Source organism: Tachypleus tridentatus, chromosome 9 (genome assembly GCF_004210375.1).
Source record: "Tachypleus tridentatus isolate NWPU-2018 chromosome 9, ASM421037v1, whole genome shotgun sequence".
Classification (NCBI taxonomy): domain Eukaryota; kingdom Metazoa; phylum Arthropoda; class Merostomata; order Xiphosura; family Limulidae; genus Tachypleus; species Tachypleus tridentatus.
In genome coordinates this window covers 25,016,374-25,034,573 of record NC_134833.1, presented here as the reverse complement: position 1 = coordinate 25,034,573, position 18,200 = coordinate 25,016,374, and the positions used below count along the sequence as shown (strand labels likewise).

The following is an 18,200-nucleotide window of genomic DNA, read 5'->3' as shown; positions in this document are numbered from 1 at the left end:
AGGAACTCGGTACGTGGCACGCTTCCGACTCGCGAACGGTAGTAGCCGAGTGTGACAGGTGCTGTTCCTTTATTCATTCTGTTTCTATAACGTCAGAGAATTATTCCCAGTTTTGCAACGTACTTTCATTAATATCCATACACTTCTTTAGCGAGAGACAAAAGAGCGACTTCTGAGGCACTCCACTAGACGGTAACCAGCGTTTAATACTATTTTGTTGTAGGGGGAGAAGGAGGCGAGTACACACGACTTCTCCCGATGGAAACCAAAATACACGTTAATAAACACAGGTAAATTAATGTGTATAGCCAAATGACGAATGAAAGAAGGTGAATATTAAATAATTCTAATCCCGATGCAAGCTCGTGTTAAAATCTAAATTCTGCACACACATCTGTAAGTGATGGGATGTGGGCCTGTGTAACGAGAGTAAAATACCAGATTTTGCGAAAGTAGGTCCGAAAGAAATATAAAGAAGACATAAACACCAACATGTGACTAAAAGACGTTTGAGAAAAGTTCTCAGAGGCTAAATTGATCAATTTAAGTGTTCCATGTGAATGACACACACGCCTGTGAGCGACAGTTTCCATACCCCCGAAATGACACTCGTGTAGTTCCGGGGATGTGTAACGCAAACCAGAGTTATCAGGCTCCACTTTCCAGCGTCCTCCAGTAAAAGTGAATTCCTAAAGCATCTCTTATATTTCACAACTAGGAAATTTTGGGCTGCGACAACGATTTTCTTTTAGAGTAACACTTAAAACACCAAATAAGAAAAAGAATTAAACTGTCATCGTTCATACCACGTTGAAAGCGCCGGTTCTCGTCCGATCACCGAAGCTAAGCAACGGCGGGCCCGGTTAGTACTTGGGAGGGTGACCACCTGGGAATACCGGGTGATGATGACTTTTTTTTTTTTTTTTTTTCACTTTGAAATTTGTAGGTCTCGCAAAGAGCTGATCGATACCTCTCACTTTTTTCACAATTTCTGATTTAAGAGATAAAAAATCCTTCCCGAAAGAGAGAAAGAAATTGGTTGGCTCAATTGAAGTGCCTTAATACTAAGTGTTTATAATGGTAAACTGTTGGGAAAACATTTTGTTATAGGAACTAATCAACTTTTCCATCAACAAGTCAGTTGATAAAACACGCTTCGAAAACGAAGTTCAAACATTCATTTCCTGCGATCGTTCAAGAAAAGTAGCAGCTCTCTAAGCAGGTGGCGTGAGCCGCGTTCCATTTCACTTTAAACCAAACTCCTCCAATCAGACGTATATTGGAGAGAAAGAAATAAACTATCTTCGCGGGTCGATCTTCGGAATGCACAAAGGGTGCGAAGTCTACAAAACAGAAACTTCGTTAACGAGTAGATCCAGCCCACATCAATCTAAGGCAGTCTTATACAGATGGAATTTAAAACGTTTCCCTATTTCACAAAATTGTCTCGCTCGTGCACGTTTTGCCTGGGAAAAAGCAATTGTCGAGGGATCTGTCTGCTACACAGAAAAGGCGATGCGACAAATATTTCGAGTTTCCTTACATAACGTTCGTTCGCTACGTTTTGTAAAATTACTTTGTCTAGAAATATAACCCAGCAGAGAGAGACTTCACTCGGAGACACCGACGATTGAACACCTTATTTATAAATCAAATATCTATTTTATATGTATGTACATTTGAAAATTAACTTTCCAATAACGACAAGAGTCTTTGCTATTGGAGTATAAAACAAAATAGGTGAGTAGAAACAACAAGAAAAAAAAAGAGTTACAAAACAGTAAAAGCAAAATTGTAAACATAGCAGTGCAAGCAAAACGCGAAGGAAACGTCTTCAGATAAGTAGGAACTCGGTACGTGGCACGCTTCCGACTCGCGAACGGTAGTAGCCGAGTGTGACAGGTGCTGTTCCTTTATTCATTCTGTTTCTATAACGTCAGAGAATTATTCCCAGTTTTTGCAACGTACTTTCATTAATATCCATACACTTCTTTAGCGAGAGACAAAAGAGCGACTTCTGAGGCACTCCCACTAGACGGTAACCAGCGTTTAATACTATTTTGTTGTAGGGGGAGAAGGAGGCGAGTACACACGACTTCTCCCGATGGAAACCAAAATACACGTTAATAAACACAGGTAAATTAATGTGTATAGCCAAATGACGAATGAAAGAAGGTGAATATTAAATAATTCTAATCCCGATGCAAGCTCGTGTTAAAATCTAAATTCTGCACACACATCTGTAAGTGATGGGATGTGGGCCTGTGTAACGAGAGTAAAATACCAGATTTTGCGAAAGTAGGTCCGAAAGAAATATAAAGAAGACATAAACACCAACATGTGACTAAAGACGTTTGAGAAAAGTTCTCAGAGGCTAAATTGATCAATTTAAGTGTTCCATGTGAATGACACACACGCCTGTGAGCGACAGTTTCCATACCCCCGAAATGACACTCGTGTAGTTCCGGGGATGTGTAACGCAAACCAGAGTTATCAGGCTCCACTTTCCAGCGTCCTCCAGTAAAAGTGAATTCCTAAAGCATCTCTTATATTTCACAACTAGGAAATTTTGGGCTGCGACAACGATTTTCTTTTAGAGTAACACTTAAAACACCAAATAAGAAAGAAAATTAAACTGTCATCGTTCATACCACGTTGAAAGCGCCGGTTCTCGTCCGATCACCGAAGCTAAGCAACGGCGGGCCCGTTAGTACTTGGGAGGGTGACCACCTGGGAATACCGGGTGATGATGACTTTTTTTTTTTTTTTCACTTTGAAATTTGTAGGTCTCGCAAAGAGCTGATCGATACCTCTCACTTTTTTCACAATTTCTGATTTAAGAGATAAAAATCCTTCCGAAGAGAGAAAGAAATTGGTTGGCTCAATTGAAGTGCCTTAATACTAAGTGTTTATAATGGTAAACTGTTGGGAAAACATTTTGTTATAGGAACTAATCAACTTTTCCATCAACAAGTCAGTTGATAAAACACGCTTCGAAAACGAAGTTCAAACATTCATTTCCTGCGATCGTTCAAGAAAAGTAGCAGCTCTCTAAGCAGGTGGCGTGAGCCGCGTTCCATTTCACTTTAAACCAAACTCCTCCAATCAGACGTATATTGGAGAGAAAAGAAATAAACTATCTTCTCCCTGCCTACGTGGACCTAGCTGTCGATGCTGGTCTTGTTGTAAATGGTGTACATTGTTTGGCTAATGGTGTAACTAAACGCACTATTACTGTTTCTTTTATGGAAGTACCAGAATATATAGCCGATGATGTTTTTCTAAATAAACTTAAGGATTTTGCTTGTGAAGTAAGGAGCCCTATAGTGTGGAAGAGAGACCAGGGCATATATTTAGGTATACGCCATGTTCGTGTGTCTTTTAGTGAAAAGTGTATCTCTTTGCCGTACGTTGTGAAAGTTTTTGATCCTTTGGGCAAGGCGGTTATGTTAAAGGTGAAGCATTATCGCCAGTCAAAAGTGTGTAATTTATGTTTGGGGGCGGATCATTTATATCGCGATTGTCCCCAGTTTATTTGCCGACATTGTCATGTGCAAGGACATGTTCGACAACGTTGTCCCAAGCTTGTTGTTCCTCGGCCTTCTTCTTGTGACGACGCTGACGTGGCCACTGTTGTTGCTTCTCGTGCAGTGCCTGAAGACGCTGAAAGACTGTCTGTTCGTCAACGCGCTGATTCGGAGGTTTCCCTTTCAATGGAGACTACAGCTACCCCTTGGGTGGATGTATCTTCCAGTCGACTGACGGTTTCTGGTGGGGCCAGGGAACGGGCTAGTAGTTATCCCCCTGCTGGAATCCGTGCTTGGAGCTGGTACTTTTCTTGACGATCGCAGGAAATGATGGTTTGAATTCCGTTTTGTTCGCTAAAGCCTCTGGTCAAGAATACGTTTCGGAAGCGTGTTTAATTAACTGACTTGATGACTTTCGTTCGTTACTTGCATGGATTTTTCCTCTATAACTGATGGAAAAGTAGATTAGTTCCCACGACAAAAATGTTTTCCCAAGAGTTTACCATTATCGACACATCATATTAAAGCACTTCACTTGAGCCCACCACGTTCTTTCGAGAAGGATTTTTTTTATCTCTTCTATCAGAACTTGTGAAAAAGTGAGAAGTATCGATCAGCTCTTTGCGAGACGTACCAATTTGAACGTGAAAAAAAAGTCGTCATCACCTGATATTCACAGATGGTCATTTTCTCAAATACTAACCGGGCCCGACGTTGCTCTTTATTTATTATTAAAAACAAAGAAACAAACTACATGCATTATAGAAAATTATAACAAAATTACAATAACAATCTTGTTGACAATTACAGTTATACATGGAGTTTACTAGAATTATCCAACAGGTTATATACATGGAAAAAAAAACAAAAAAACTAAACCATCAGAACAACAGCTGAGGAAAGTAACACATCTTTTCCACACAGGACAAATTACACGACACGTATTAAACAAATGTTCAACATCTTCATGTAAGAAACAGGAATGACGCGACGGAGATTCAATATGATGCCGAAACAAAAACGACTGAGTGGGCAGGACTTGGTGTCATAATTTCCAATTAAGATAAAAAAAAAACTCGAGGATGATACGAAATATGTGTCACATACTTCCATTGCCAAGTTAACCTCAAACCTGGATACAACATAATATTATAGGTGTCTCAGATACCGTTAAAGTTTGTTAAAATGACTTTAACCGTTGCTTACGACCAGTCAAATTCACAAAACTGAGAACAGCATTCCCTGTAAAGCCTCAACAGTGAATTGTAAAAATGCAGTAAATGAAAAGTGAATTGTAAAAATGCAGTAAATGAAAAGATGAACGTGGTGAAGCATTAGAGAGAAATTCAGATCGTAAGTGATGTAAATGAAAACCAAACCAAAATCGCGCAAAATATTTCCATTGAGCATGCCTGGGACTAAGAAGATCCACAACATGAAATAAAATAAAAGCCTGTAATTTCAGTTTCATATCACACACTCTCGATCCACCATTAGTGACAAATAAATATAAAATATCCCGACGAATAAACGAGTTCTTACTCTTCCAGAAAAACTTCGAAAGATTACTAAGTAATACAGCCAAATGTGATCGTTCAATCGGAAATATACCCCCATTAAACCACAGTTTAAAACAATGAAATACATTAAAATATAACGCTCTCTCTCGCAATGAAAAGTGACAATAAAATGAATCATTTAGATTTGTGTGAAAAGAAGAAAGGAGACGCTCCCAGTTAGCACGACCAGAGATTCCACCAAACAGAACTCCAAACATCTGGATATTATCTCAAGACCACTGAATAGGATACAAGTCAACGATGCTCGACACCCACGGCCCCAACAACAAACCAAGTGCTTTTTCACGCTTAACTTTTGCCCCTGAAAAAAAAACAAAATAAATCAAGTAACGAAAACATATGATGTACACTGTCTCGAGATCGACAAATAAACGATACATTATCAGCAAATGCAACATACTCAACAAACTCAACAGTAACAGGAAGACCACAACGTCCAAAATAAAGTGTCATCTTACGCAAAAGTGGTTCCAAACACAAAACATACAAGACCACGGATAGACTACAACCTTGATGGAACGATCTATGAATGGGAAATAAATCCCTGAAAAAAACCATTAACCAACACACCTTTCAGCAGATAGATATAATCTACGAATGTAATCAACAAACACAGGGAGAAACCGAAAAGCCGACAGAACACGGAACAGATAATCGTGTGATATGCGGTCAAATTCATATTCCTGACAACAGACACAACAGCGCAGTCAGCGTTTCGTTCTCGAACATAATAACATCGCGAATGAGATGTAGTAGATCACAAAAACGACGACCGGAAACGGCACAAGCTTGATCAAGACTAATGACGTCAGCCAAGACGGGTCGTAACGAAGTGTTAAAACTTTGGTTAAGATTTTATAGTCAACATTCAAAAGAGTAATAAGCGCCAATTTTGAATTAAACTGCAATCACGATTTGTTTGGGGAATATGCGAAATAACACCTCGAGCAAAATTAGGTGAAAACCATCACTGAAGTCATCATTTATTAGCTGAATACATTTAGCACCAAATAAGTGAAAATAACGAATATAAAATTATTTAGGTAAGCCATACAAACCTGCGATTTCCCACCTTCCATCGATTTTAAAGCAATGTGGCATTCGTCATACGTTATAGTTGCAGCCAATCTATCATTGTGTGTGAAAGAAAGTTGAGGCAAGTTATTTAAAAAAATAGGAAACCAAGGAAGAATCACAATTGTAACGAGCAAATAAATGAGTGAAGTAAGATTCTACAACAGGTCAAATATTCGACGTACCAGTTATTTTTCCGCTGTCTGTTGTCAGAGAAGTTAAGCATTTTCGCCCACCATTGCGACATTCCCGACAAATGAAATAATTTGTGACCGTTTCTCAATCCGACAATAAATTTGCCTTAGAACAAATAATGGCACCTCCCAAACGAGCCTGTAATAGATCGTTTAAAGCACTACGTAAAACACGTTTAATACGTTTCTCATCGCTAGTTAAGAGAGGATTCAAATTAGCAGTTTATATTTTGTGTTGTAGCTCTTTAATATGAGATAGACGTTCTCGACAAATTGCTTTTGAAATACGAATTGCCAGAGCTTGACAGCTGTTTTGAAGTTACACCACCAACGAAAATCAGGATGAGCTGAAGCAAATACAGACCAGAGATTAAGAAGAGCATTAGTAAAGGAATCATGCAACATGATTTATTTAGACGTATAACATAAAATAACCAGGTCCAAAAGAAATCGTTGAAATATTATAAAGGCAAAGTTCCACAAAACCATGATCAGAAAATGTACAAGAAAGAATACGACAAAATACTGAGCCTTGAAGAAGTTGAATTGAAACTAAAAAGCGGTGAATACGAGTTGAAATAGATCTATTCGTCCAAGTAAATTCCTTTAAATTGGGATGTAACCTCTATCAAATATCACACAATGAATAGGTACACATAATATTCTTTAAATCTTCATATGAGACCATACTGCTTAAAAAATTCCATTCACATTTGACTAAAAGTGGGTCAGAAATACAATTAAAATCACCGCAACCAATAAGGGGGCGACTAGATATTTAATACTGATGCAGATTCCGGAAAACAAATTTTCGATCAGTCCCACCCATCAGGGCATATATACAAACAATACGTATAAAGGTACGCCAAAACCCATCAAGCCAACGTACACGACCTTCAAAATCACAGCCATTATGAATAACACGAGCGTTACATCGATTATGTATAAATATGCCAACACCACAAATATTACTTTGAAACAATTATTTCAAAGTTAGAAATTGTCCCATACAGGCGTGTGTGTCATCGACGTGGAACACTTAATTGATCAATAAGGTCTCTGAGATCCGTCTGAAACGTCTTTTAGTCACATGTTAGGATTTTTCCTTCTTTTTTTTCTTTCACTTACACAAAATATGGTGGTTTCCTCTCGTTACAGGCCTATTTTCCATCACTTACAGATGTGTTTTCTGAATTTAGTTTTTTACATGAGCTCAGGAGTATAATTATTTATTAAATTTAATTTTCACCTTGTTTTATTGGTCATTTGGCTATACACATTAATTAACCTGCTCACCTCCTTCCTTTCAACAAAATAGTATTAAACGCTTGTTACCCTCTAGTAATAGCGCCTCAGAAGTCGCTGTTTTCTCTCTCGCTAAAGAAGTGTATGGATATTGATCGAAGTACATTGAAAAAATTGGGGATCATTCACTGACGTTATTGAAACAGAATGAGTAAAGGAACAGGGTGTGTGTTTCAAACTGCAACAGTTACTACCGCAGCACCTGTCACACTCGGTTACTACCCTTTGTGAGTCAGAAGCGTGCCGCGAACCAATTTGCTACTTGTGCTCAGGACGTTTGCTTCGAGGTTTGATTTCACTGCAAAACTTTCAAATTTGCTTTTACTGTTTTGTAACATTTTTTTGTTTTTCTACTTGCCTTTCCGTTCGATATCGCAATATCAAACACTCTTGTTATTGTTGGAAAATTTAATTCTCTATAGTAGTTACACACACACACACACACACACACATATATATTTGCTTCTAAATAAGGTGTGCAATCGTCGGTGTCACCTTGTTTCTGTTGTGTGGATCCCGCACCCTACATGCATTACGAAAGTCAGAGAACAACCCGTGGAGATTTTTATTTTTGTCTTTCAAATAAACTTTGAATGGTGGGTTTGGTTAAAAGTGTAAGGAAACGCCGCTCGCTACACCTGCTTGGAGCGGCTACTTTTTTAGTGTTCGCATAAAATGGTAGATTGGGTATCGTCCCTTCCCTCTTCCTTAAGCTTCTGATCTATAATATGTTTGGGAAGAGTGTTTAATTTACAACATACTTACTGCTTTTCGTTCGTTACCTGCATGAGGTTACTGTCGCTAGCTCTTAAACAATTAGTTCCTCTGATCGCGTGATAAAATGTCTTACCAAAGAGCTCGACTATAGACACATGCTACTAAGATACTTCACTTGAGCCCACAGCGTTTAGATTTTTGGATCACTTATATCAAAACCTGTGAAAGAGTGAGAGGTACTGAGTAGCTCTTTGCGAGACCTACCAATATGTATATGATAAAAGTAACACACAATGGAAAAGTAAAAAGGAAATGGTAGGAGAAACCTACGAGGTTCTCTAACTTTGGGATGTTCTTCAAACCCTTATCAACAATATCACTTCATGAGGAATTTAAAGTGAGATGGGTAGTAACCTCAGTGTTTGAGTTCAAGAGGAGTTCACTGTGTGTTGGGGTAGATGTTTATATCAAGATGTCCTCAGAACGTTGCTTCTTGACTGACTTTGGAGAGCCAGTAAGTTGGTTGGTTTCATGTTTTATGGCACAAAGCAACTAGGCTATCTGCATCAAGCCAGTAAGTTCTTCTAATCTCTTGTGAATTTTAGACTTTCGTCTGACAAGGAATGGAGTATGATAAAGTGAGGTACAGATACAGAATGGAGTAGAGACTGTTGTTCAGAATTTTCTATGTGTGATCACTTACCAATGAGCTATTTTTATTAGAATTTGGGGGGTCCATAATATAAAAAGCAATACTCGGTGCACCCTCATTCCACCCATCATGAAGTTCTACAAGGGGATGCACTACAATGCCAAACAAGTAAACTATATAAATACCAAGGCTTCATGAGCACTATACTCATACATCAGCATCAGACAGAATATCTACAACACCTGTTGAGAAAGCCTAACACTAGTACTCAGTTGATCCTAGCTCAACAAGACCAGCCAATAGATCCTGGAGGCCACTTTTTTTAAACAAGAATTCAGAGCCAATACACACACACACTTTAGATTCATCATTTCATTGCTAGATGAACCCCAGTAGGAACAAACAGCCTTCAGTAGAGAAGAATATTACTCAGCCATAACTGCCTGTGCATTCTCAGTATGTGCAACAACAGAAACCTGCACAAATAGTCCTCTACATCACATTCATAGGACTTAACTCATCCACACTATCATTTGCAACTCAGAAAATGGTCATTTAAATGCAGCTTTTCCCATTCATAGAGAAAATCAGCCACCAAAAATAGCAAGTATTACACTGGGGAACACTTTTTCAGTAACTTTGAGTTGCATTGGATATTTTAACTGATTCTGAAGGAGTTTTAGGCGCTGATTTCAAATCTGAAATTAGTTTTTCTCTACAAGCTCTAGTTTGTATGCAATTTGAGGTTAATGAAATTGTACAAATGTGAACTTATGTAAACCATGTATAAGCATTTTCATGTCCATATATATAGATAGCTTCTAATATTTTGATCATTCTATTTTTGTTTCAGATCAAACATGGCTTCCAAAAATAGATATCATTGCAGAAACAAGCCTGATGCCTTCTGCTACATATGTGGATGCTACACACTCAATCGTCAGAGGCGTAACATATCCTCGTTAGTCAAGCGTGCCTACAAGGCATATTTTGAAGTTCATCTTGGTGATCAAGACAAGCAATGGGCTCCTCATGTTGTGTGCCACAATTGTGAGGAAATGCTTGAGACTGGATCAAAGGAAAACGCAATGGTCTGCATTTTGGTGTTCCAATGATTTAGCGAACCCACCAACCATGTAACTGACTGTTATTTCTGCATGGTAAACACAACGGGTGTTGGGAAGAAAAACCGACAAAAGATTACGTTATCCAAACATTCCTTCAGCTATTCGCCTGCTCCGCACTCTGAAGAAGTTCCTGTTCCAGTTTTCAAAGGCTTGCCTTCATTGGACGATAAAGACATTGGACATGATACAAGCGAACAAGACAGTTGTGACAGTGAATTGTCAGAAAAGTGTACACAATCGAGAACTGTTCTTCAGACACTGAACCTTTCCCGTCCCAAGCCTCTTCCCCAGGCTGAACTGAATGATTTAGTGCGGGATTTAGGTCTTTCAAAGAAAGCAGCAGAGCTTTTGGCATCAAGATTACAAGGCAGAAATCTTGTTGATCACTCTGTTAAAGTATCATATTTCAGAAAGCGTGACCAGCTTTTAGTGACCTTCTTTTCAGAAGACAGACAGTTTGTTTACTGCCATGACATCCAAGGGCTTCTCAAAGAACTGGGTGTACCTTATTATAGACCTGCTGAATGGAGACTCTTTTAGACAGTTCAAAACGCAGTCTAAAGTGTGTTCTTTTACATAATGGGAATGTTTATGGACCTGTCGGTCACTCAGTGCATTTGCGGGAAGACTATGATGATAAGAGAATGGTCATGGACTTATTAAAATATAATGAGCACAATTGGATCATTTATGTAGACTTAAAGATGGTCAACTTTCTTCTTGGACAACAGAAAGGTTTCACCAAGTTTCCATGTTTCCTCTGTATGTGGGACAGCCGAGCACGAGACAGACATTGGGTCCAGAAGGACTGGCCTATTCATGACACCCTTGAAGCAGGCATGCCAAATATCATACAAGACCCAATTGTAAGCAGAGATAAGATCATCTTTCCTCCTCTTCACATCAAATTAGGTTTGATGAAGCAATTTGTCAAGGCACTGGAAACCGAAGGTGAATATTTCCAACACATCATCACAGCTTTACCAGGGTTATCATTTGAGAAGATCAAAGCAGGCGTGTTTGATGGCCCACAGATTCGAACCCTAATTCGTGATGATCAGTTTGTTGCTAAGATGACCGCTTTAGAAAAGGCAGCATGGTTATCCTTTGTGGCAGTCGTTCAGAACTACCTTGGAAACAGTAAGGCGGAGAACTACAGTGAACTTGTGAACAGAATACTCCTCACTTTTCATGATCTCGGGTGCAACATGAGCATCAAGCTTCATTTTCTGAACAGCCACCTTGATAAGTTCCCTGACAACCTGGGGGCTGTGAGAGACGAACAAGGAGAACGATTCCACCAAGACCTAAAGGTCATGGAAGAACACTACCAAGGGCTGGGACAAAAGTATGATGGCTGACTACTGCTGGAGCATTAAGCGAGATTGTCCAGATGAAGTGTACAAACATAAAGTTACAAACGCAAATTCCTACCTGAATAAAATACACAAACAAATTGATAAGCTATTCCTATAATTTCATATAATAACGAAAAATTAAAAAATAAATAAAAATGTCAAATTGCATAAAATCTGTAGCTTGCAGACAAAAACCGACTTCAGATTTGAAATCAACACACTCAAATTGACTATAGAAAGGTCTTTTTTTAAATGCAACAAAATGAGTGTTCCCCAGTGTTATCAACCAGATACAAAGCAGCCTGATTCACTCCAAGACAGAAACTGGTGCTTTCAACAGAGTATGAATGATGGTAATTAAAAAAATTGATTATCTTATCCTATAAGCAATTTTTATCAAACCAATCCATAGAACAAAAATTTCTCAATTTTAAAATAGATGACAGGCACTGTGTGTGTGTGTGTGTGTGTGTGTGTGCATGCATGCGTGTTTTCTCACTGATATTTAATCAACTCAAACACAAATTTATTTTGAAAATGGTTTTACTTAATTACCATAACCACAGAAAACACATTTCAGGTTGTTAATCAAAGGCAATGACAACAAGTAGATATGAACTACTTTCTTGTTCTACGAAGGTAAAACTTCCATGTCTGCAGGACAAAACTTTCTCAGCTTAACCCTGGACTTCATCTATAAAAAAAATACATAAATTAGTATTAACATCAATAGCTTTATATTATCAGAGGTTGAATACCTTATGTAGACAACAAGTAGTATTAAATATACTTTATAAAATCAAAAACATTATTTAAATTCTGCAAAAATTATTTAGCTGTGATTATCTTATCTCGTAGCTTTACTTTCAAACAACATGCACTTTTTGATGAAACTTTGATGTAATTCTTGTCCCAAAATTAAGAGTGGCCCATATGTTCAATGACTAGTTACTTCAAATGTACCTGAAATAATGTTTTTTTTAGAAAACATATATGAACATGAAATTTGGTTATTTCATTTGTAAAGAAACCTTGGGAGGGGAGGACAAAATATGTCACTGATACTTTGGTAAATCCATTTACTCAGATAGTGAGCACTCCGTAGTAGCAAAGGCAAGACATTGTGAAACCAGCTGTGCATTGAGGTGAAGGTAATAATTACAACAGAAATCACAAAGAAAAAATAAGCTATCATATAATTGCATTATTCTTTTTAACACACACACACAAGTACCAGAATGCACCTCAACTTATGGGCTCCTTTGCATATCAAGAAGTAAGAAAGAAAAAACTCAATCTTTGGTGGAGTCAGAATATCACCCTATAGCGGTTTTAAACAGCTTTTACATTGTCCGCTAGTTATAATTAAAAAAAAGAAAGAAATCATGAATGTTTTGAAATATTATGCTACTCTGAACAACTGAACACTGCTTGCATTATTTCAAATTTACAGAAAACAAACTTACCACACCACACACTAAGTTAAAAATACACTCAGACAACTTTGGACCCCAGCATGAATTCAAGAGAGCTGTTATAAATGTTGTAGAATGCCCTGTGAAAGACAGAACCTAAAATCTTATTGCATGTAGCTTTGCTTAACAAGAGGAATTGCAGTCTGTTCTCTATCAAGCATATTTCAACAAAATGCAAGTGACAAAATTCAGGTGTACATGTCTCCCAGAAGTATGCTCATTCCTACTTTATATATGGTTTCAACACCTCTTATCAATAAAAAAAATGTCAAGCATTACACCGTACTCTTTAATAATTGAATATGTACTAAATATCTGTAGAACAAAAATGATAGTAGTCATATATGTACTGTGTACTATATTATTTTTCATGTGAAAAAAAAGCTGAAACTATAAACAGAGTAAAACTTAAAAATTATGATTCTCACTTGCCAATTTCCAATGAAAAATCTTAAATACCAATGATCTTTCTGTGGGTTATAAACTTTCTCAATCACATTTTGAAAATATGTTTTGAACTGAATCTGGTGTTAATATTTCTGCTTTTTTTAAAAGTAAACTACAGCAAAATATTCTACAGTATAAATCATCTAAGTTTAAAGATGGTGTGCAATATATGAGTAGTACTGTCTATCAAGCCATATATTTCCCAATATTTATGAAACAAGAACTTTTACTTTTTTAGTTGAAATATGTAAGACTTGTTCATATCTTTTTCAAACAAAATATTTTCCTAGATAACCATCAATGTTTTGCTACAATTTTAAACATGCTAACCTGAATAAAATGCAAGATGCAATGAACCAAAGTTGAAATTGAATGTCTAACAAAGAGTATATACAAAACCAGTTCTTAGCATTTCAGTAATCATAAAGAAATTAGATTTATAATAAACCCTTGCCATAAAAAGTGGTTAATAAATCATTATATTTAAAGACTCATAATAAGCAACTGACTGAGGAAATAAGTCTCAAGTAGAGGAAGTATGTAACCAAAAACTTGTTTAAGAAATTAAATAACAAACATGGCATAAATACACAAACACACAGACAAACGTTTTGTTTCAAAAGCAACAAAACAAAAATCCCTTACATTCCTGAAATCCTAAGTGACTATATACAATAGTTTCATTGCAACCTGTGATCAATTTATTATAAAGTGAACTCCAATGAAGTCAGAAGTCATCATACTACATAGCTGCTCTTTCGAAGATTCTAAATTACCTCAAGTTTGATTTACTTTCTCTGCAAACTCAATCTTAAAACCAATTCCAAATGTATATTAAGGCTTTTAATTCCTCCATACATTTCATGGTTAATATTACTATTATTTCTTTTAATATTACTATATTTATATTTGAAATTATTGCCTACCATTTTCTTCTTCCCTTTCATCTTCATCATCATCCTCTTCATCATCGTCATCTTCCTCTTCCTCCTCTGTTTCAAAAGTGTTGTCAGGAATGTCATACAATCTAATAACAGGCTGCAAGTACACGAGTGACTTGTTACTAAAACAACTTAAAAACTAGCATTGTACTGAACACAAAATATATTAATTTGATTATTAGTTTATCAAACCTACTAAAGAATTATTGAAATCTTGGGGAGAAAAGATTAGTTTGAAGAAACCTGTTTTCAAAAAAGTAAATAAACAATGTCAATTTAAGAACCACAACAACACTTTATGTATTCTGAAGTCATCTTTACAAAATTTCTACTTGCACATTTCTCACTTGGATTTTTATACCATACTAAAACTTTAAGCTACCTTGTTTGGATCTTTCATTATGAGATACTTTCCTTCCTTCAGCTTCATACAGTTATCAATGATACAACGTAAAATGCCCCATGCATTGTCCATGTTCAGGTTAATCTGGTCAGCAAATTCCTTGGGTTTAAATTGTTGTGTACCAAGAATAGCATGTTTGGATGAATCTCGAACATGAATCGTGAGACATATCTGAAAAATGTATGAAATACACATTTTTATTTTCAAAAAAATAGATCTACAACGTAATTAAATTTTTCTTGTGTACAAGCATTTGTTAACAGCTACATAACAGGTAATGATTTTACAGAGGAAAATACAATAATCAAAATGAATAATAGTTTTAGAAAAATACAGTCAAACTGATAAAAACTTGCAATTTGTTTAATATCTTGTAGTTTCACAATTTTTAATAGTAAGGATGAACAACTGATATTTTCTTCATTGAGCATTACAAACAAAACTTTTACCTAATTTTTTTATCTTAGTTTGAGTTATTAATCACATACATAAAACCCATGCTATTAAAATTTCTAAAACCATAAGTTGTAAACGTGTTTATTTTCAAACTAACAAACGAAATAATTTCAAGTTTACATTTATTTTCACAACAACTGTTGATGGATTTATAAAGAGAAATTCCAATATAATGACAAGACACAAATATTTATGTATTTTCTGATCTACAATTGTATGTTAAATTAATAAAATAAAATACACAAATATCATGTCCATTCTGATGCAACCAAAACTCATGGACAAAACCTTTATGACGTTCATTATTGCAACTAACAAAATATTTATATCTTACTTTATGCAGCTTTTGAGATGAGCAGTTTTATCTACTAAATGTAGAAGAATTATCTATACATACAACCTGCAAAGGTGAAAATCTCAAATTCCAACAATATCTGAACCTGATTCTTGTATACAAAAGACAAATTGAATGTTACACTGCAAGGACTTGTACTTTCAACAGTTTTTATGTTGTAATGTAACTAGATTTTCTGATGTGTATCAAATCAGTTACCTCAATTAGTCTTTGGTAAACCCTCTCACTACAACTCAGTTCCAGGAACTTGTCTCATAACCATTTTATGTTTGTTACAGTTTTTATACTATTAAAACTGCATGTACTAATATCTATAATGTCATAGAGTAGTTTTATGTTTAATTCAAGCACCCTTATTTTTCATCCTGCAGAATTTCTCCAAGTCCTTCACTTTACACCACTGAAAAAATCCAGTGTTTCACATTAATTGAAAAATAATTTGTGCAACTTATATTTTATTAATTGGAAGCTTCTGCATTAAATATTTATCATTTCTAAATTCTTTGTTCTTCATTGTTTTTCAGATTCACTGTTGTACTTCATCTCAATGAAGATTTTGTTACACCTATCATAACAAGATTTTTAACAGTAGACAATTATCATAACAGATTTCCTCACTCTTGTGACTGATGATTTATTCTACTGATTTTAGCACTTTATTGAAATGGTGTGTATTTTAGGTTTCACAATTGGCTTCATATTTCACACCAAAACCTAAATTATATTATACTACGTGGAATGCTACAAATGTCCATGACCTTTTCAAAAGTTGATTATTTTGCAATCACAGTTGGCTTGCGTGACCATAAATACACAATATATACAACACTGTTGTAAGAAGATTCCTCTGCACTTGAAACTTGTTAAACATGAAACATGGAGCACAGAACCACCTGGATCAGTAAATAATGGTGGGAGGAAAATAAGGCAATACACCAGTAAACTATCAAGAAACACGTAATTCAACAAACTGCATATGTATTTCATGTACTTTGAAAATTTATTCTTCATAAATGGACATAAAACTTAAGAAACAAGAAAAGTAAAAAACTTAATTTAAAAAAGGGAATAGGAATTATCAAAATAAAAGTACAAAAACAAGTTGAATCAAGATGCATAAATTATATATATTTATATAAACACATTTCCAAACCCAGTTTTTTTACTTCAAGTCTCTCGTCGTAGGCTTGAAAACATAATCTTTGCATTTTAATACTCATTTCTATACTTCTTTTTAATATCCCTATTCCCCTCTTTAAATTAACAATTACACTATGTAACAAAATGTTTACTTTTTTCTTTTACTGGGCAGAAAGTATTTCCCAATTGCTTATGCCTAAAGTAAATGGAAAGACCTATTTTCTCTTCAAACTTTGATTTTGTGACCTGGGGTGTATAACAAAACATGCTGGGAGACTATATTTCAGGGCTGATCGTCAAAGTGATTTACATAACAGTTCCAAATCTCAAAAAACAACTCACTTCTAAACATTTTTGTTGATTTTTGTATAACTTTAGTATAAATACATGTAAATCTTGATTTATATGTTGTTTTATTCAGACCTTATGTTAATGAAAATGTGAAAATTTTCCCATTTTCACATAGAAAATAGGTTAATTTCTAAATTTCATTATCCACATCACAAAAGCAAAGTTTACAGGGACTAATGGCCATTTTCTGTACTTTTACAACATGAGCAATTAAGAAATAACACACTATCCAGGAACAAAAATTTATGTTATAGTGTTACTAATTATCTTGCCATTATATGAATACCTAATTATTGAATAAATTAAATTTTAATATTTCAAGCATATAAGGTTGAATAACTTATGAGGCTTGACTTTTACTACTGATTTATAATTAACTTTTGCACATGGCCAGGTTGTTAAGGTACTTGAATCGTAATCCAAATGTTGTGTATTTGGATCCCATCACACCAAACACACTCACTCTTTAAGCCATGGGAACATAATAACATGGCAGTCAATCCCACTATTCATTGGTAAAAGAGTAGCCCAAGAGTTAACAATGGGTGGTGATGACAAGCTGCCTTCCCTCTTTTCTTACATTGTTAAATTAGGGGCGACTAGCTCAGATAGCCCTCGTGTAGGTTTGGCCAGTTTGTTAAAGTTCTCAAATCGTAATCCAAGGGTAGTGTATTTGGATCCCATCACACCAAACATGCTCACTCTTTAAGCCATGGGAACATAATAACATAGAAGTCAATCCCACGATTCATTGGTAAAAGAGTAGCCCAAGAGTTGACAGTGGGTGGTGATGACAAGCTGCCTTCCCTCTAGTCTTACACTGTTAAATTGGGGACGACTAGCTCAGATAGCCCTCGTGTAGCTTTGTGTGAAATTCAAAATTCAACACAAACTACTCGCTCATAAGTAACCTTTTACTTAGTTTTATAAAAAGCGTGCTACACAAATTATCCCTTATTCTTTTGAAGTTCATACTATTATATATTTATTACAATGTGCAATTATTAAAACCCAACAAAACCAAATTTTCCAAGACTGGGTTCAGATCATCACTTCCTTGAACCCAGACATTATCCACCCTTGTGATGTCGAAAAACC

General features: G+C 35.8%; 1 protein-coding gene and 2 non-coding genes across 3 annotated transcripts; 2 read left to right on the top strand and 1 right to left on the bottom strand.

Moving 5' to 3' along the window:
- The first annotated feature begins 792 nt into the window (after nt 1–792).
- Nucleotides 793–911, top strand: LOC143227601 (5S ribosomal RNA). Its single transcript, XR_013015031.1, has one exon. It is a non-coding gene; the product is annotated as a 5S ribosomal RNA (ribosomal RNA).
- A 1,726-nt stretch (nt 912–2,637) lies between these two features.
- On the top strand, nt 2,638–2,755 carry LOC143227614 (5S ribosomal RNA). The gene has a single exon (XR_013015044.1). It is a non-coding gene; the product is annotated as a 5S ribosomal RNA (ribosomal RNA).
- Nucleotides 2,756–12,059: 9,304 nt separating this feature from the next.
- Nucleotides 12,060–16,831, bottom strand: LOC143227322 (eukaryotic translation initiation factor 3 subunit D-like). The gene is made up of 4 exons (XM_076458777.1): nt 16,778–16,831; nt 14,780–14,971; nt 14,383–14,494; nt 12,060–12,228 (listed from the first exon to the last, which is right to left on the bottom strand). Exons 1-4 carry the CDS (start codon nt 16,829–16,831, stop codon nt 12,212–12,214), a joined length of 375 nt encoding a protein of 124 aa, XP_076314892.1. The 3' UTR covers nt 12,060–12,211.
- Nucleotides 16,832–18,200: the final 1,369 nt, after the last annotated feature.